This window comes from Parus major, chromosome Z (assembly GCF_001522545.3).
Source record: "Parus major isolate Abel chromosome Z, Parus_major1.1, whole genome shotgun sequence".
Classification (NCBI taxonomy): Eukaryota; Metazoa; Chordata; class Aves; order Passeriformes; family Paridae; genus Parus; species Parus major.
In genome coordinates this window covers 33284857-33305650 of record NC_031799.1, presented here as the reverse complement: position 1 = coordinate 33305650, position 20794 = coordinate 33284857, and the positions used below count along the sequence as shown (strand labels likewise).

The window sequence follows — 20794 nt, the reverse complement described above, 5'->3', positions numbered from 1 at the left end:
CAAAAAATTAAATCCATGCTGAGCTTTTCACAAACACTAACTCTCTCTGCTACATCTCCTGCAGACCACTGCAGGAAAGTGCATCACTACCTGTTTTGATTTCCAGTATCTTTCAAATACAAATAGTTAAATTTTCAAAGTACACCATACATATGATGCATAAAACCACAAACTTATAGAAGTTGTTTCAGTGATGCTAGACTTGCAGCTGTTTAGTGAAACTTCCTTTTTTGTTTGCTTTTTTTAAAAAAAATTAATTTCTATCTGATCATACTCTGGTTCTGTGCAACTCTTCCTCACTCGTAACTCCTAGCTGGGATGAGAAGTTACATCTAAATTAAGACTTTTACAGCATGATTATTTAACGGCATGATAAAACAAGGCCACTCCAAAATCTGTGTGTAAACAGATCCCTTCTCTTTCTCATCAAAATACTTTGGAAAAATTTCAACTGAATTTAGCTGCATCATACAGAAGTCTTTGTTCTGTCATGGGGTTTTAATGTGAATTTGAAGGATCTCATGATGTAGTGTTCTGTTCCTAAGCACATGGAAGGAACTGTACAAGGCTGAAGGCTCTTACAAGTCCTTCTAAATAAATTGAAGACAGTTTGAATTCCACTCCTTTGTTCTTACACTGTTTTGTGTTTTGATTCAGGTATGTGCTTTATCATCCAGAACCTCTTCTCTGAGAGAATGGCACACCTAGGGACAGGAAACATCAAAAATAAAAGAAGCTAAGTTGATATTTTGTTTGGAAAGACAAAATATATTCCATGGGGATTTCTGCACATCATAGTTAAAACCAAACTGGACAAAGATTTCTTTGCATGAACATTATCTGGCTGTATAGAATTTTCAGAAAAGGCAGATCTTTTGAATGCACCTCAAAAATAGAGCAGCTTTTGAAAACTTTTGAATGTTTTGAGATAAAGTGGCCAGTTTTTAAAATTAATGTTTTTTTCTAGCATATGTTATGGAATTCTGAAAAAATTGGAGAGTGCCACAACTCACAGCTACACCCTTATTTCAGTGTTAATTCTTATTTCATTAGCTACAGATATTCTGTAATGACAGTATCATTTCATCTCTAAGGTTACTTTATACTAGGCCAACATGTATGTACTTCACATATAAACGCTAAATTGGCTAGAACTGGAATCTCTCAAAGAGCAGAAATCAGAACCTTTGCAGCCTAGAGACAAACATGCTGATTAACACAGGCATTCACTAAGGATCCTTCACATTCTGGCCTCATACTTCAGTTATCAGAAGAAGGTTCCAGCAAATGCAGCTAAATCAGAAAGGCAAGTGTTACCATACTCATCTACTATATATTCAGGGGGATGTTTAAGGGTCAGAAATTATAATCATGTGTTTGGCATGTCAGTCTCTTCCCTCACAATGATTTTCTTCCATGCTGAACAGCAGACAGATACATGCAAAATAAATGTGATGTAGTCAGGTCAAAAAATACGTTGTTCCTAAAAGGTATCTGAAAGACTATCAAAAGCCATGTGCAAAATTCTAAGCATTTTACTTAACTTTATTGCTCCTCACACTCCTCTAGAATAATATGTAAGAATGCAAATAGAACGCAGCTTTTTCAAAGGTTGGGAAAGAGGAATATATGCAGCAACCCAGTGGAACAGGCAAAAATAGCCAAATAATTGCTTAGAGGCTGGCTGGAGCTTTTCTGACATTTCATCTGTATTGATTATGACCTACATTTCAATTCAAGCATGTGGGGAAGAAAAGTGAGGCTTTTTTTTTTTTGCTGACTGAAAACTGTGGGAAGGGAGCCTAGATAATGGGAGTAGGAGAGAAGGTAATATTTAAAGGGGGACTAATCACTGTTACAATATGAAGAGGCTTTTGCCTGTATGACTTTTCAAACCATGCAGCCTAAGAGGTTATATAAGGAAACAGTGAAGCTAAATTAATTGGTTATGAAAGGTCACCTACTATAATTTTTATTTATTTAATAATTGTGGCAGACAATGCCTGCAGACTATTTTGACCATCAAGTATTTGCGGACCACAAGCAACAAGATCATGCATACAATAGTATAGTGTCAATGCTGGATGAGTTTTTTTCAAACCACTCCAAACAGAAATTTGGAACTTAGTAGAGAGACAGGAGCGCTTTCACTTTGGGCTTCTGTCTGACCCAAACGGATTCAAGTGTGAACAGTGTGAAGAAACATATAGAACAGCTGAATAAGATAACAGTTTTGAAGACAGCCAGATTAAGTCCACATTAAACCACTATATAACTTGCTAAAGTTGAAGCATAAACATTTTTTCCTTGGAAATTCAATCCAACATGCCGGAAGCAGCTGGTTCCACCCAGTTCTAAGACTAAGCCTCTGCAGGATGCTGCTGAGCCAAACAACAAAGATCATGGCATGGCATCTCTCTGAAAACTTAAGAAAAGGTAAGAAATGTTACGCAGCAGCTGCAAGAAAGAAGAGTAAGAAAAATGTAAGAGAAACAGCTCAGTAGACACCAAGGTCAATGGAGAAGGTGATGAAGAGCTACTTTAGGCACTGCAGCAGATTACCCTGTGAGCCATGGTGGACCAGGTTGCCCCCTTGCAAGCCATGGAGAAACACACCAGACAAGATATCCACATGGCAGGCTTTGGAGGACGCCAGGCTGGAGCAGATGGCTGTGCCCTGAGGAAAGCTGCAGCCCATGAAGTGCGCACACAAGCACAACAAGAACTGTGGCCCATTAGGGACCCACACTGAGGCAGTTTTTTCCCAATGGACTGTACCCCATGGAAAGAACCTATGTGAGAGCAGTGCTTGAAGAGCTGCAGCTCGTGAGAAGAAACTGTGAAGGACTGTATCCCATGGGAGGGACCCCATGCTGGAGCAGAGCAACTGTGTGAAGACAAACAAGCAGCTGAGATTAAGGTTTATTACCCAAGTGCAACCCCCACACCCACCTTGTACTGCTTGGGGAGGTAGGAGGTACAAAATGCAGGAATGAAGGAGTAAAGGGAGCATAGGAAGAAGGGAGGCATAGGGGAAAGGTAATTTTAGTTTTGCCTTTTTTCTTTCCAACCTACTCTATTTTTAATTGGCAATAAATTTTTCTTCCACAAGTTGAATCTGTTTTTGTGACAGTGAATAGTAAATGATCACTCTGTCTTTATCTTGACCCATGAACTTTCTCATCCTATTTTCTCCCTGTCCTGTTGAGGAGGAGGAGGGAGAATGAATGTCCTGTTGAGGAGATGGGGTTGAACGGACATCTGGAAGCCAGCTGAGGTCAAACCTATCACAGATTAAGCCACGTTTATTGTTTTATGTTAAAAAAAATGTTATGTCTTGAATCCTACTGCTGGGTAAAAGGATGGAATAGGAAAAGGATTCTTTAAAATTCACTATGGAGAGGACCCCAAAACGTAAACTGCATGAAAAAGGCATGAAGCTCATGACAGAAGACTTCCCCACCTCCTTCTAGTACAGAGGTAACTTGGGGCAGTCAGCCTTCCTACAAAAGGCCACTGTAACTTCAGCTCCAATGCCTCACCTAAGTTTCTGGAAAAGCTCAGAAATGGGCAGGCAGAAAGATGTTTAAGACAATGGCTTTTATGACAATGAATTGTACTTCAGTGATTGTAGCCTGTTAGGAAGGGACTCAAAAAAGAGCAAAAGAAGCTCTGGCAACAGATTGGCCAATTTGGTGAGAGGGCTTTAAACAGAATGACTTGGCTGGGGTCCAAAGTGGCAGTGCTCATGCCACTGCTTTCTCCTGGGGAATGGCCATGCCAGCCAGGCAAGCTTGGCTGCCTCAAGATGAGAGTCCTAGGGCTAACCACATCAAGGGTGTGTATGGCTATGGGGAATCCTCTTACACCCCTCCTAGGGAACCTGGATGCTCAAATGCCTCCCTGAAGTGTGTGTACACATATGCACAAATCAGGGGGAATAAACAAGAACTGGAAATCTCTGTCACAGAGCCATGATCTCACTGCAATTTCAGAGACACGGTGGGATAGCTCACCACTGGAATGTTGTCATGGATTCCTGTGCACTTTTTAGGAAGGACAGGTCAGTGAGGTGAGGTGGTGGAGTTGGTCTTTATGTGAAAGAACATCAAGCTTTGCCCAGGGACAGACAAGGAATTGAGAGCTTATGGGTAAAAATTCAGGGACAGGCTAAAATGGGTGACCCAGATAAGGAAGTTGATGAGGCTTCTATGGGCAGCTGGAAGTAGCCTTGAGATCATGGGCCTTGGTCCTCCTCTGAGAATTCAACAACCCTGGTATTTTGAGGCACAATGTGGCTTGGAACACAGTCCAGCAAGTTCCTGCAGACACTGGAAGATAACTTGTTAATCCAAGTGGTGGAGGAGCCAATGAGGAGAGTGCCCTACAGAGGTCCCTTCCCACTCCAATAATTCTGTGATTCTGTGAACTTAAATGGTTGTATATTGAGACACTAGCATCTCCAGATCTCTTTATGCAAGGCTGCTCTCCAGCCACTCCTCTGCCCATTTAGACTTGTATCAGGCACTACTCTGTACCAGATGGAGAATGCACCACTTTAACTTGTTACATTTCATGCCATTAATCAAAGCCAAATGCTCATGTATCCACATCTTTCTGCAAGGTCTCTTGTCCTCAAGAGTCAACAGCAACTTTCAAGCAAAGTATTGTCAACAAACATACCAATGGTGCATTTAACTCCTGCCTCCTGATCATGGATAAATACATTGAACTGAACTGGCGCTAGATTTGAATCTTGAATTTGAATGAGGAACACTGGGGATGACTTTGTCAACCCCGTGCACTACAACTCTTTGAGCTCTGCCATTCTGCCAGTTCTTTAACCAGTGCACCACGAACCCACTCATCTCACTGTTGAACAGCTTGTTCACACAGATGTCATAAGGGACAGTATCAAAAACCCCACTAGGTGGGTGGCTGTGTCATAGAAGGGTATCAGATGAGTTACTCGGGGCTTTCCCTTTGTGAACTCATGTTGACTGTGCTTAAGGGTTATATTGTTCTTAAAATGCCTTTCAATAATACCCAGTATGATCTCTGCAAATTTTCCCTGGTAATGAGATTAGACTAACAGGTCTGTAGCTGTCTGTGTCTTGCCTCATGCCCTTCTGGTAAATTGGATTAATGTTGTCCAGTTTCTGGTCAGCAGGGATCTCCCCAGACTCCCAAGAGATAGCTCTTCTAGTGCTCTGGGACAAATCCCATCAGGCCCCATGGGCTTACAAAGATTAAACTGATATACCTACTCATTTAGAGTTTCAGTGTCCAGAAATGGAAAGTCACTGCTACTGTATGTCCTCTAACCGAGAAGACTGGCCAGACTAATGTATATTGATGTTATTAATGACTGATGCAAAAGCATTATAATGCTTCTGCCTTCTCTTCATCCTTTTTTCAGGTGACTACCTTCATCAAGAATTGGTTGAATATTTTCCTTAAATCTCCTCTTGCTCTAAACATACTCAGACTTTCTTTATCTGACCCAACACTGGCCAGTTTCAACTCTGAGCTTTGGACTTTTGTGTTTTCTCCCTAGACATGGGAACCACAGCTTTGTAACCATCCTGTGAGGCACGACCTGTCTTACACAGATCATACCATTCTCTTCCTGAGTTCCAAGAGGAGTTTCCTGTTCAGCCAAGCTGCTCTTCTTGCTTGACTTTTGGAATAGTGTGATTTGCTTGCTCCTGTGCTTCTAAAAGGTTTTTCTTAAAGATGGACCAGCACTCGTGGACCTCTAAGTCCTGAAAGTCAGATTCCCAGAGGACACTGCTAACTAGCTCCCTGAGCAGTTTAAGATTTGTTATCCTGAAATCTAGGATAGCAACTGTGCTGACTTGTTTCTCAGTTACATCAAAAAATTTAAATTCATAATTTAAACTCATGATTACTGTGCCCAAAACAGCCACCTAAATATCCCATCTTTTCCCTCTCTGTTCATGAACAGCAAGTTTGGGATGGGAGGAGGGGTAGAGAAGGGGACATCTTTCCTGGTTGTCTCAATGAATACTTGGGACAAGAAATTATCTTCAACACACTTCTGGAATTTCTCAGACTTCCTTGCCACAGTTGTCTGGCATTTCCAGTAGATGTCCAGAAACTGAAATTTTCTGTAAGAACAAGACTAATGGACCAGAGATTTCTCCTTGTTGCCCATAATTATTTAATCAGTGCTAGCATTGTGGCTGAGTGAACAGCAGTAGACACTTACAATGATATCTCCTTTGTTTTCCATCTCCCTAATTCTTACTCAGAGGCTTTCAACCACATTAACCCTAACTGCAAGGAATGTACAGTGAAAATTGTGCCTTCCAATGCAACTCCTTTGCCTTGCCTGCCTTGACTATCCCTCCTGAACAGCCTATAGTCCTGCATGCCAGCACTCCCATCATTGGACTCGTTCTACAAAGTCTCACTAATCCCAGTGACAGCATAGCTCTGGGAGGTGACAAATGCTTCCAGTTAATCCTGTTTATTTCTTGTATCATAGGTGTTGATGTTCAGCATTTCAGATACTCTCCTAAACTCTCAGTGCTATTTGCAACTCTGTTAGCATTGCGACCCTCAGGCCATGCTATGCTGACACTTGGCTTACATTTTCTACTACACATCAGGAGCAATTCAGTTAATGAATGCAAATTGAAACACAGCAAGCTGGCATCACACAGTGATTCCCTTTAAAAAACACAAAATTTCATCTGAATTAAAATGCTAATAAAGATACAAACTGAGATGATTAAATGGGTGAGTTAGTTTGAAACTGTACATTAGAGATGGAACCATTAAAATGTGACATATTTGGCTTTGTTAGAAATTACTCAGAGATACACACAAGTGGAAATGTCATGAACTGAGAGGCAGACTCACTTGCAAGGACTTTCAGTGACTCCTTCTGCACATTCACCTTTAGACAGTTTTCTCAGTATAGAGTTGCATATGCAGCAGAAAACTACCACTACCACTAAACTATCCACTATTTTGGAAAGTGTAACAAGTACAACAAGTGAAACAAGTACTGCATTAATCCTCCAAACACCCAATCAAAGAAGAAATGCTCAGCCTTCCCACAGTATCCCTAGAAAGAGTCATGGAATCATAGATTATTGAGTTGGAAGGGGGCCACTAGGATCATCAAAGTCTAGCTGCTGGACCTGCACAGGACAACCCCAGGAATCACACCTTGTGCCTGGGGGTGTTGTCCAAATGCTTCTCGAACTCTGCCAGGCTGGTGCTGTGCCTATTCTGGGAAGCTGTTCCAGTGCCCAACCACCCACTGGGAGAAGAGCCTCCTAAACGTAACAGCCAACATAAACCTCCCCTGCCACTGCTTCAGGTCCTGTCACTGGTTATCAGAGAGAAGAGATCAGTGCCTGCCCCTCCTCTTCCCCTCATGAGGAATTTGTAGTCTGTGATGAGGTCTGTCCTCAGTCTCCCTCTTCTCCAGGGCGAACAGACCAAGTGACCAAGAAGTCCTCTTTTACAGAGGAAATGTTATTAGTCCTGAAAAGAAGATAATTCCTCCAATGGGGAGGGTGTCTTCTAGATGTATGGAAAAATAATTTCCTTCAACCTGATCAAAAATCAACAATGCTCTTACCAGTACTGTTTTGAAAGACACTAGAGAACAGTGCCCAATTATTTTCAGTTATTTTTTGTCTACTTCAGAAAAGAGGATTGCTAAATATAAAAACTCTTAATATATGTCTTGGCAAGATTGCAAAGTGAAAAATTCTTTGTTCTTTCAGAAAGAAAAAAGTAATAAGGAAAATAGCAGGGGCTAATCTATTTAAGATGATAAATGTGGAAAAGAGTTGCTGTATTGTCCCTTTTCACTAGAGGCAGAGAAAAACTCTTGTTATGTGCAAAGAAGTGTAAAAGAGACAAGAATGGTCTCTTTTACAAGTGGAAAGAAAATTGCAGCTGTCCTGGAGCTGCAGATTCAACAGCCATCAGGATCATTGACTCATTTCAATGATCTTTATAAAGCCACGGCAAAACTGACATGCATACCACCCCTTTTCAGAAATCCTGCTTACACAATCCAGTCATAACGTGTTGTCACTACTGCACAAGAACATTATGTTATTACTAAAAGAAGGATTGTCATTTAAAAAATAATGCTCATTCCAAGTCTGTTACACTAAAACATATTTTAGTAAATACGCTATATCCAAACAAGTTTTATTAGTTTGTTTTATTTTCAGCCGTTCCTTCAAAGCTTCCACAAATTAAAGGAATATTCCACTCCAGCTTTTGAGGTTCCCAGATGTCACTGAAACAACTCAATTAAAACTGAATGTATATTTCTCATTTAGATTCAGTACTTTTGCAAAATGTAATAACGCATCAGTTAAAGACAAAGTATTTTTTTTCACAGATATTTTTGTGATGAAGCAGAAGGGCAAAAACCCAAACCCAATTAAAAATCTTGTGATAGGAAACATCTTTGAAATACAGCTTATTGATGCCTGAGTAGCAATATTACATTTTCAAGTATGGACAGTTTTCTTCATCAGGTAAGATGTGCAGCTACCACCCATAAGCTTTAGTCCATACCGCTTTCTTCTTGAACTCTGCAAGAGACCTCAAGGCCAGAAGTGCAACTGTGAAGACAGGGACAAATTACATTAAGCTGTGTAGTCCAAAGGAAAAGAGGTGAGAGTATTATTCCTAGCAATTTTACTAACACATGTATAGGTTTAGTTCTCATTTTACTGAATCTTTTCATAATTCTTTCACTTGTGGTGATGTACTGAGCCCTTCCTCTGCTTTGTGGCACATCTCCAAATGAAATCATATCACATCATCTTCTAATTAGTCTATCACTTAGACACACAAATCAACCAACATTGCAGAAAGTTGAAATTCAGTAAGTAATGATGCAAGCCAGGACATAGGAGGCACTGGAAACACCAGAAGCACAAAGTTAAGTCCTCTGCACAATTCACTGATTGGAAACACAACTTACTGATTCCTTAATTCAACTTGAAAGGATCATGCGCTTAGACAAAATCCAGTAACCAAACTAGTCACAGTCTAGTTATTCATGGAAGATGGAAGTTTCATGTTCTAGTATGTAAAAGGAAAAAAAAAAAAGGAAGCTCAAGGGGAACAGTGACTTATCTCTGTCAGGACATACTGAGAATATATGGTGAGTATCAAAACCCTCTGATACACAGAGGTTCTCCAACAGCCCTCAGCATTGCTTCTGGTGGAGATTAGCAGACATTACAGGGGAATTTACCAGAGTCACTAAAGAGTGCAGACATCAAAACAAGGGTAATTATCCAAATCATGCAAATAACTTATAACTGGATGTCAAGAAGCCTTGTTTAGGTCCAACAAATCAGATGGTCCAAAGGAAGTACACTGTGTTCATGGAAACAAGTACAAACGCACTTACTTCACTTGGGAATATTTGTAGTGTCCTCTTAAAATGAATTGCACAGATCCTACATATGTAAGTAAGCAATGGGATGTATGCTAGGCTACAACTCGTACCATAATTCAACATGCTGTCTACTTTCCATCTTTGATTTCATGTATCTTTTCAGCAACCCTCATTTCTCTTTCCTTTTTTCTCAGAACCCTTTTACTAGACTGTCCTAGTTCACCTCCTATCCCTTCCACACAGTGCAGTCTTTACTTGCACCTAAGTTATGTGATTTGTATTCTAGTACTGGAGGATTTCCCAATAGTATGCTGCATCTTATTTTTAATGGTAATGGACAGATCTATCAATGAAATAAGCCTGTGCATTAGATGAACCTCTAGGTCTTTTGGACCCTAAGAGCTACATCATAAGCATCAGTAGATGAGACAGAAAATTTAAGGTCTTACAGACAAGAATGTCAACTTACCTGTGACAATTACCTCAAAGACAAAACCTCACTCCTTATAACAACTGCATTTTGATCTGTACTGACAGTTATGGAAAAATAAGGACCCAATTAAAAATATATTACCTTTCAGCAGGTCCATGGAAGATTTTGATAATGCTTCCTTAGGACATTCCATCATATTGATCAGCCAGTCAATAAACTGAAGATTGAAATATGAAAAAAAAATAAATCTGAATTAAAAGAGCCCCTGTATCAGAATATGATGCTTTATTCTCAGTTTGACAAACAACATTTGATTTCTGCTAAATTCAGTTATCTAATCAGAAGTAGTGGTCAATGAAGCTTCTGCCCAAAGTAAACAAAACATGAGTACATGTCCCTGTCAACGCTATTTCAGATCCAGCTATTCTTCCCATAGCTGGATCTGAAACCCCCTTTGTTCCTTCTCATTACCTCAGCAATAATTCTTCGTAGAAGGCACACTAAATAGCTTCCCTACATCTTGCCTGTTCATACCTTTAACCTATTAATATAATTCTTTCTTATCAGTCTCTTGTCCAAATGTTTTACTGCAAATCCTTCAGTACTCTTATTGCCTTTGTTCCTCTTTTGACCTCTCTCATTTCTTGTTATTTTTTTTTCTGGCAGTGCAGGGTGCCTGGATGACAATATGGTATTTAGACTCATAAGGATGATTTTCAGGGCAAAGCCTCACATTCTTCCTTAAAACCTAATTAGGCACTTGCATACTAACAGCTCACCCCTGCATTCCTCCCACATTCTGAATTCTGACTCCAGTGGTAACTCTGAGCACAGAAGCACGCTAAGAGAAATCAGCTCTCAACAGATTCCGTATTGCACAAAATGGGTAACTATTCATCTAGAGATTAACAGCAGTACTTCCACATATAGGAATTACGTGCATTACACAAGTTTTCCACATTTATTTTCAACTCACACTTGAAAAGAAATGACACACAATGCAGAAGATCTTTGATTCCTCTGAATTTACAGTGTGGTGTGTCCAACTGCAGAGTATCCTTCTTCCAACGTTTAAAATACTGACTTATTACCAGCAGCTCCCAACTCTCTTCTCCCAGCTGTATTTTCTTAGGAGTTTGACTCCCAGCTTTGGAATTTATTTTTCTTTTTGCAACTCTCAAATTCTATGAAACTACATTTGTATCTGATTAAAAATAACGTGACATCACAAGTGAGATGCAACAAAATATAGAGGAAATTACTGCTTAGCTAAGATCCAAGCTGACTACTAAAAATGGGGCGCTTTCTCATGTAAAGTGCTTGCCACTACATGCAATTTTACCTTCTGTGTTTGTTCTTTCCATGGTTCTTTAGCCAGCAAAAGGGAAAGGCTATTTGGCAGGAGAGTGAGAGTTTCTTGCACAGCAAACTTGTCAGTGGAGTGCATGCCAATGTGTTCCTCAGATAATTCTGCTGATACCATGTGGGGTTTACACAGTGACCAGTCAGCACTGAGGCCAAGCAGTAATGGTGCACTATGGTCAGCCCAGGCCAGCACAGAAGCTGCAAAGAGCCACATGAGGAAATCTATGCACTAAACAGGAAAAAGGCAAAAATGCATTCTATTAAATGAATAATACAGAAGGAAAAAACAAAACAAAAGAAAATAAGAAACCAATTCAAAAACCCCACCAAAAAAAAACCTCCCACAAATAAACTCATCCAAAAAAGAAACCAAACAACAGACCAAGACCAAATTCCAGATGGTAACTTGGTCTTAAAAATTCAGCTAAAATTCAAAATGCAAGAACTAAAAGGTCCTTAGTATCCTTCTATGCTTTTAGAGCATAAGCCCCTTTCCAAATTCAAACTAAAATGTCTACAGAAAGAACAAGTAAAATCAGACTCTTCTAAAATAATCCCTTAGATTAAAGCTAATCCACAATTAATTTAAAATAGGGAAATAACTTTTTCACAGCAACATGACTGTGGAGGGAACACAAGATGGTCACCCATGTGGTGCTATAAATGGTTAGGAAATATTGCAGAAATGTAATTAATGCCTTTCTATCTAAGCAGCAGCTTATTTTATGCCCTGAAACAGAAGATCTAAAGAGCTGAAAAACATTTCTCTAAAACTGTCCAAGCCCTCTCAGAACCAGAAGCTACACAATTCTGACCTGCCTAGACAGTTCTACTTAGTGAATTCAAAATTTTCCTTCAATTGTTCTAAATACAGTAAATTTGAAGTAATTATTTCCTTTAGTTGCCTTAAGGTTTAATATTTTATTTATTTATTTAATAATTTAATATTTATTTAATAATTACCTTAAGGTAATATAACTTAAACGTAAAGTTTATTTTAAAGTAAGAGTTTTAAATACATATTCATTCACAGAAATTGTGAAGATTTGCTCTGTGGTTGTAAGATCACAATCTTCTGAAATACAAAAGCACAGGGAATAATATTTATTACTGAGGAAAAATGTAAAATATATCAGAACCTCCTCCTTTTCTTGCGGCAAATCATTTTCACAGGATTACCTCTTTCAGATCAACATTTTGTAAGGGTGTTGACCTGTATGCTGCATTTCTGATGTAGCCCATCAAGTCTAACAGCCAGTCCATTCTTTTCAGAACTCCTAGAAAAAGAGTAGGAACACCAATTCATGTCAAACACTGGAATGCACTGATTTTCATTAAAAGCAAACACAGAAAATCACTATAGCTAGAAAGTACTAACTGTAGAACACAGATCACCAACACCACTATCACATTTGATTAATTCTGCAACCGACTGAAAACATACATGCCCTTAAACAGTATAGAAACTTTGCTTATAATGCAGCCAACAAACTGAACACACAAAAACAAGCCCCACCAAACCTGATTGGGAATTATTTGCCACATAATGGCAGCCTGCAGGATCCACTAACCAAGTCTGCAGATATGACTGCTACAGAATCCTAAAGTCTCACTCAAATGTGCAACTGTGAAAATAGTCCTACAGTGTTGAGAGGGTCAGTAAAATAGAGTCAAGGCATGGATATAAAATCAGCCCTCAATTCATCTCAAGGATGGAAGATATTTCATTGATTCAGGTTCGGCTATCCATAATCTATTCTACCTCCTAGAAACTAATTACCATGCTCACCACCAAGATCACATCACATCATACATTACTATGTCCATGTAATCTTTACAAGTGCCCCCTTTCATGCTGTCTCCTCTTTTACCTAAAGAATCCTCACTTCACTTTGTTAAAGCTCACTACTCTTTGAAGTTCGTCAAACACAGCTGGCAGCTAAGGCATCTGGCAATATAATGCTTTGAAGTTGTTCAGTGAACACAGGCAGACAAAGACTCCTCTGCCATGAAATTGAGACCTCATTCTTGTATCTTTCTGTCCTTGTTTCTTCCTTCTTCATCTTCCTGTGTGATTCTCCTACTTCTCTTGCATCAGCCCCTATGCTTTGTCAGAACCATTCTGAGCCAAACCAAATCATTAACCTATCAGATGACTATCTGTTACAGTTATGAAGAGGAATAAAAGAAAATTTAGTTCCTGTGTTAAATCAGTGGAAGGAGTTCAGGAAAGAAAGTTATCTCCCTAGTTCAACCTAGTTCATGGGAACATCCCCCTGCCTTCTGTGTCATGTACCAATAAGTCAGATTTTAGGTCAGAAGGTTAGCAGAGCTGCACTATTAAGAGGTCTCTGATGTACAATGCACGTCTGTAACACTACACTAAAAAGACTGGGAGACACAGATCTAGTTAAAGCTTGGTCTGTAAACCACATTGATGAGACAAATGACTTGTAGCTGGACCACAGAAAAAGAAGTAACTGGAGAAAAACATAAAAGAAAAGTTTGATACAAGTATTTGAATAACACAAGAATTCTGAAGACAATAGTTTCTAATATGGAAGAATTTAAAAACACTTTAGTTAAAGCATTTTAAAATTATTTTAAGGGAATCGGTGTATATTCATAAATATCTGTTGACTGGATTGCTGATTTTACTTTAAGCCTAATCTTACCTGTATTTTCATGTCTCACAATGCGAGCATGATAGAAACCATGCAAGAACATCCATAAAATATTTTCTTTCTGCTGATATCCTGCCACAGTTTCAATCACAGCACTCAAGTTTGTCAGAGACAATCTGCCTTGAGAAATTAAATACACTTTCATGAACGTTGCCTTCTCTATATTGTTCTGCAAATAGAATTAAAAAAAGGTTAAATTGAAAGGTATGCTACTTGTGGGAACAGTAAATTTTGCATTCCTCTTTATAAAAAAAGAAACTCTTAGAGTAACTAGTAGACTCAGTTTTCCTCAAGACAAATTATTAAATAGAAGACTGTATATATCACTTGAACTTTACACTGTTTGAAATAGTCCAGCAAAGTGTAACTCAGTGGAACTTCTTTTCATCCTGCTTTAGATTTTACATGCCTCTTTGAAATGGAATGAACCAGCTTAACAGTTCTAGACACTCAAGTCTTCCTGCAAGATAGATGCACTGCAGTGACAAAAAGAGGTTTACTTAAATGATGTTTTCCAGTGTGAAATAAGAACTGAAAAACATAAGGAAATGACAGTTCAGCTTCCACAACCTATTTGAATGCTTGATGGTCTAGTGAATCTGATAGCAAGCAGAACAGGGGGCTTTACATCACAGACGTTTGTTTTTAAAAGCTTGATCTGAAAACATCAAGTTCTTCCACACAGGTCATTTCCTTAGCATTTCAGCTGGTACGAATTCCATTGCTAATTGATTCCACTGGTGAGCTACAAGATGAAAGCTTTTTTTATTCCATTATCATCCTCAGTCATCTTGTCCACCAGTGTGAATGTAAATATAGAACATAAAGTCAAGAATGAAAGGTTTTTCAGTCAATTATTTCACATTTTTAACTGAAGCACAGATCCACCAGTTCACGGACAGCTAGTCACCAGGATGCATTTACAGCCCAATTTCAAGCATGAGGGTATATTAACCAAAGAGGACTACAGTCTTCTGTTTGCATTACTGGTCTGAAATTTAGAAGATATAACACCACTCTGGTTCACACCATTCCTGCTCTGCTAATGTAAGTAATTCTCAGAATCACAGAATCAGGTAGGTTGGAAAAGACCTATGAGATTATCAAGTCTACCATATGGTTGAACAATACCATGTCAACTAGACCTCAGCACTGAGTGTCACATCCTTGAATGTCTTAAGTCTTTCCTTAAACCCCTCTGAGGGCAGTGTATCCACCATCTCCCTAGGATGACATTCCCATTCAAAGGTCTAATCAACCTTTCTGTGAAGTAATTCTTCCTAATGTCCAGCCTAAATCTCTCCTGGTGCAGCTTAAGACTGTGTGTTCTTGTCCTGTCTGGGACTGGCTGCCTGAGAGAAGAGGCCAATCCCCACCTGACCCGGTTAGTTAAGACTCTCCGGTTCAAACCTCCCAGGTGAAATCACGAGTATTTCAGTTGCTTTGATAAAGTCTGGAATACGGATTCTTATCACTTCTGCTTCTCTCTACTGCCAGCAGAACACTTTTACCTACATGTCAGATAAAACAATTACATGGTCCTAATGAGCTAAAATAGTCTGGTGACAAAAATGACAAGGTTGCTTGTTTCACATGATCTGATGATAAAAGAGCAGAATTAAGACGTAGTTACCTTGGAGATCTGGACAATGCGATTGATCTCTGAATCGGCCATTTCTGAAATACATCTTGCTACGTCAACATACATCTCCAGTTCACTTCTCTGCAAACAGAAAAGTAAAAGCATGTCTAAATAGCCTATTTCCTGCTTTCTTCACCATCAAAATTGATGAGTTTAGGAACTTGTTAATGATAATGATGAATAATTAATCTATCATCTAGTCTCACTTTACGTAATCTACTTCAGAAATTCTGTATTTTCTGGGGAATTCAACATAAATCAATCTACAAGAATAATGGTACTTGAATACTTTGAAAGAGTTTATTTTATTTTTAACGGCAAAGTGCCATTCTTTGGAAGTAATTTCTGCAGCTAAGTAGTTTCTTTAAATCACTGTGAGAAGCTGAATCCTCTGTGAGAAAAAGAAAACCTTCTCATTGTTCACCTCTTCTCTCTCAGTAACATTTAGTTCAGTACTAATACTGTATTTTCCCATTACCAAATAATTTGTAAGGAAGGAGTGCACATTAGACTGTCACGACATTATTTTATTCTAAAATAACCAAAAATAACTTAAATTGAAATTATGTGGCTATTTTAACTATTATCATTAAAAACTGTACATCTAATTCATGTTTCAAATCTGATGCATCAGTGCAAAAAGATGGGACTTGCCATCCTTAAAAAAATACCTAGCTACAGTGTTCATACACTGCATACATACTTCTTACCTGAACCTCATTTGGAAGAAGCTCATATATTTTCTCCACAGCCTGACACAAAAAGCTCCAGCAAAACTGGGCAGGGTTGGGAAGTTTCATTGCCTGGATGAGCCCTTGTAGAACACACTGGCAAATTTCTGGCCTTTTTGTGCGGTTCTTCACTTCAAACTGTTGTATGAGAAGCACTTCTGTAAAAGACTGCAGTTTGTCTTCTGCGACATGTTGCATCCACAGGGACAGGGACATGAAAAGGTATTTCTGAGTTTTCATCTGAAAAGGAAAAAGTTTTGCTCACTGACCTTGAACTATTGTTGGATAAAATTATAAAAAGAGTGGCTCAAACACTATTTATAAAAGCACTTAAAAGTCATAAATATTTCTCAGTTATTTTCTTCTTCCCTTTTTTGATGAATTTTTTGAATTAAAAAGAGTTCAAAAATGTCAGTATTCTGTTTTCATTAAAACCTGAAGAACTTACTTTTGATGAACCTTAGGCATCACATCTCCATATGGACAGACAAATTTTATTACCTAGTGCCCACTGCATTCCTACATAAAACATGCAACTGTCCAGACAGAAGTATGATAGTCATAGAACCATTAACGTTGCTAGCTAGTGAAGAAGAATGTAACCTGTACGAAATGCAGAGCTTACGTACGCTGTGGCTCACCTCATTTTGTGACCTCCCCTTCCCACTGCAGCTGGAAAGTGGTAGTCAGAAGAAAAATCTTTTTTTTGGTACCTTACCAATTGTGTACCCTAAAACTGCCAGCAAGTGTTTGTGTATCTAAGACTAATGAATTAAAACTAAAAACACTCCCTGAAGAGATCACAGACACAAACAATTAATTTTCTGGCAACTGTAATGAATCTGCTCCTGAACTTGTATAAAATGACAGAAATGTGCAGTGAAGTGCTCTGTGGGATTCAGGGAGTTTTACATACTGTACCGTGGAATCCACATTTAATTCCAGAAGAACAGAACAGCAATTAAGGATAAGACTAAATTTGATTATCCTGTAGGTTGTTCTCTTGGGTATCTACAAAATTAAGGCAAGGTTTTCAAGACACAGATTTTTTTATTAGTTAGCTAGATCAAGAGACCTTGCTAGAAAAAACAGGTAAACTTTTGGACAGATTAGGGTCGGCTTTTTTTTATGGACTATCAGCTTGTATAATAAAATATACTTTTTCTCCCTACATGCCATGCTTTATGTCTCCAGGTTATCAGCACTATAGCATGAAATGAGAGAGAGAAAAAAGGCCCTAAGCAGTAAAGTAAAATCACTGTAGCAGGTCTTAAGTCTGCCTTGAATTTTAAGGCCCCAGAATAACCTTTCTCCCACTATAAATACTCACTAAATGGTATTTCTGAAGACTTCTGAACCCAGTAACACTTCTCTGATGAAACAGCCTAAACATTATCACTGAGGAATTTTATATGAAAGAGGTGCTGAGCTCCCACAAGTTTTCTGACATACGTACACTGAGACTGTAGATAAGGGGAGGTGCCACCCACATCCCTAAAAGCATTGCTGCATTTTGAGATGACTGGGCCTGTGTCACAGCCAGTTCAAGACAGAGATGTTTCACCTCATCACCTAAAACAGAAGAAAACAAGTTAAGTTACAGTGAAATTATTTTCCCTTTACATTTGTTCTCAACTCATAAAATAAAGGAGGGTTATTGTTCTACTAGAGCACCACATTACAATTTATTTTTCTAAAAATCCTACTTAAAGTTTTTAACACATACATTTTAGAAGACTCTTCTTTCTATTCGTGCACTTTCAACAAGCAGTATCAGCATTTATTCAAGTTATTTCAATTTGCTCAGGAACAAAAAATGAGGGAATGATAAGAAAAGTAATTTTTTTTTTAAAGAAGTCCTTGCTAAATAAAACTAAGATTTTATCCACAAAAAGAAAAATGAGTCAATATTCCTGGACTATGATGCTGTCTGAAATCTAAAAACAGCTACAAAACACATGTACTGTTTCCTCTGCAAATTCCCTCATTTACAAAAATAAGACTCCTAAGTGAAAAGCAGAAATAAAAAAAAAAACTCCACACATTTAACAAGTTTCATAAGAATCGCACACTTCAGTATAGGGAACTTTTTCCATTATTTTGAAAATTATCACCCCGTGTAATTTAGTAGGAAGTGCATTTCAAAATAGTGATAGCTAGACGAACTACCAAACATTTAGCAGGTACTGAAAACAGGATACAATTAGTTGAGTTTTATGATGGGCTCTTGTAAATAGTTCAAATTAAATATTAAGGCCACTTTCCCCAAGGTTTTAGAAAACTTCTCAGCTCTCATCTTCTTTAGTTTTTCTTCAGTTAAAATAGTGCCCACATGGTGATGACAAATATACATATATATGCAAACAGAAAGTCGGCCTTGAAAGCACAATATAACTAACCACTGCACTAATTTCAAGTCCTGAAGAGGGCTCCAAAGTTTGTGAAAGCTGTATTAGTAGAGAACTCTTGTGACAAATATCAAAGTCTTAATAGAAAAGTACTACTCTTACCGAAGTCCAGCCTCATCAAAGGAGAAAGAATGGATGCCCAGTTTACAGGTGGATACTGATAGCTTTCTCCAACTAATGCAATGGGTGCCAGTGCTACTTTCACCAGCTCAGCTGGGACAGATTCAGGGCCTAGAACAGAAGATTCAAAGTCTGAATTTTATACACACATATTTGGCTGAACAGCTCACCAAAATATGTCAACATTGCACTGTAGTTCAAGCCATAGAAAAGAACAGAAAAGTGTTACAAAATCACTGTTACTTCCTTTTGCATCTGAGAACTAGACATCTCATTTATAATGAACAGTTACATTTTTAATCTCCTGTCAAAATGGCTTCTTGTTACTAATAAATAGAAACTTTCTGGTCCCTTTCTCTTGAGTCAATTTATAAGTTAATTACAGATATTCTACACCTAGTAAGGCAGTATTTTTCCATTTCTTATTGGGAGAACAGAAAAGTTTTCTGGCATTGCTTTCCTTTCTCATCTTTTAGATGCAGGCCAAAAGAACGGTCACATTAGTGCTAACCTTTGCTACATACCAAGTTATGTCCACTAAGTTAACTCAGTCCTCCTGGAATCAAAACGTGGGCATTTTAACCTCCATTTAAACAAAGCTTGCTTCATAGCATGGCAGCGAGCTCACTTAGTTCCACATAGGAACAATCCTCTCTCTCTATTTCCCTTAAGACTACTCCAACACATCTCTCTTTTACCAGGCTTCCTCATGTAAGACCATACTTTCTTCAGGCTTCTTTCCATCTATCACAGCAGTGATCTGTTTAATACCACTCTGTTACAGAGAATCTTAACCCAGCATCACTGAAATAAGGGACAGCAGAAAGTCAGTCTGATGATGGAGTATTAACTGAGCACACCCTTAAAATGATTTGACTTCATTCTCACAGGGAAGAAACATCATCTCAAGGAAAGAATTTTAAAAGTCAAAACCTAGGTGGAGAAAACTGGAGTCCTAACTACACAATATTACCTAATCATTTTGAGTGTAATTAAATTTCTATTTTAAATACCTCATATTAGTGAAGTTCAAATTTGTACTTGGAAAAGTTCTCTTAGCAAATAAAAGCAAGTGTTTAAGGTCACCTTTTATAGCTGTAAGAAATTTCCCAGAGGGACAATGTAGTTTGATCCTTACCTTTCTTTCCACTTTCAATGGCAAAGTCAATGGCTGCCCTGATAAAGCTGTTTACAGGTAAGTAGCTAAAATCTGGAGGAACTGTGAAGATAAAAAGATGTTTATATTTTAAAACATCATCAGCAGAAATTATAACCTTCTGCTCCCATGTAAATTTAAATGCCAAACTGAGCTGTGTTTGAGCTAACTGATTCTGTAGGTGACTCAGAGTATTTAGACCCCAAGATTGATAGATGTATTGGCCTTTTCACCTCTAAGGCAAGCTAAACATCTCTTGTGGTGAAAGGTGCCAGATCTGAAAAAACAAACTCACGGATCAACTGAAAAGCCAGGGATAAGAACTTCCTTAAAAATATATTGGGCACTGCAAGCTGGAATTTGAAAGGGAGCACTTCAAATTTTAGGAAGTTAAATGCAGCAGAGACATTCCATATCTATCTAACCCTTAGGCATACATGCAGGCATACATAAAAGCAGAAACTTTGAGAGACTTTCCTCTGTGATTTCATCTATGCTTTGTGGTTTTGGTTCCCAGTTTAGTTCCCACCAAAGTGAAGAGCTTCAACTTAATTAGTTTAGTGCTGGTATTTCATTAACGATTAATTATTCAGCTTTTTTTTAACAATGGATATTGAAACAACACTTTAAGGTAGTGATGCATCAGCTGCCCTGAAAGGGCACAGAGCACTATTTTTTTTTTATTTCAGCTAACCAGAGAAGATCTCGTTCTAGAAAAATACTTAAAAAGTCAGCTTGGTCTTGCTCTAGACTAGTTTTTAAGTATTGATTTTTTTTATGCAGTGGTAAGTGCTAAAACAGACAGTATATGAATCAGTTCTAAATGGCATGGAGTAGATGTGA

The 20794-nt window shown here is 38.3% G+C and overlaps 2 protein-coding genes across 9 annotated transcripts in view; one reads left to right on the top strand and one right to left on the bottom strand.

The window, feature by feature from the left end:
• HACD4 (3-hydroxyacyl-CoA dehydratase 4) overlaps positions 1-20794 on the top strand; it is a 37696-nt gene that overhangs the window by 14760 nt on the left and 2142 nt on the right. For 4 of the 6 annotated variants that reach the window (XM_015653070.3, XM_015653068.3, XM_015653069.2 and 1 more), the window contains one exon: positions 658-3117. The exons of 1 other annotated variant lie outside the window; for it this stretch is intronic. In XM_015653070.3, the coding sequence (XP_015508556.1) occupies positions 658-740 (83 nt within the window). In that variant the 3' untranslated portion in view covers positions 741-3117. Of the gene's footprint in view, positions 1-657; positions 3118-5557; positions 7890-20794 lie in introns of those variants that run through there. One more of the 6 variants, XM_015653071.3, reaches the window with a different exon arrangement.
• FOCAD (focadhesin) overlaps positions 8182-20794 on the bottom strand; it is a 92895-nt gene continuing 80282 nt past the window's right edge. For 2 of the 3 annotated variants that reach the window (XM_015653065.2, XM_033511375.1), the window contains 10 exons: positions 19934-20014; positions 18778-18906; positions 17724-17839; positions 16247-16507; positions 15528-15617; positions 13886-14063; positions 12390-12487; positions 11188-11439; positions 9987-10062; positions 8182-8624 (listed from right to left, as the gene is read on the bottom strand). In XM_015653065.2, the coding sequence (XP_015508551.1) occupies positions 8551-8624; positions 9987-10062; positions 11188-11439; positions 12390-12487; positions 13886-14063; positions 15528-15617; positions 16247-16507; positions 17724-17839; positions 18778-18906; positions 19934-20014 (1355 nt within the window). In that variant the 3' untranslated portion in view covers positions 8182-8550. Of the gene's footprint in view, positions 8625-9986; positions 10063-11187; positions 11440-12174; positions 12286-12389; positions 12488-13885; positions 14064-15527; positions 15618-16246; positions 16508-17723; positions 17840-18777; positions 18907-19933; positions 20015-20794 lie in introns of those variants that run through there. The other variant, XM_033511376.1, reaches the window with a different exon arrangement.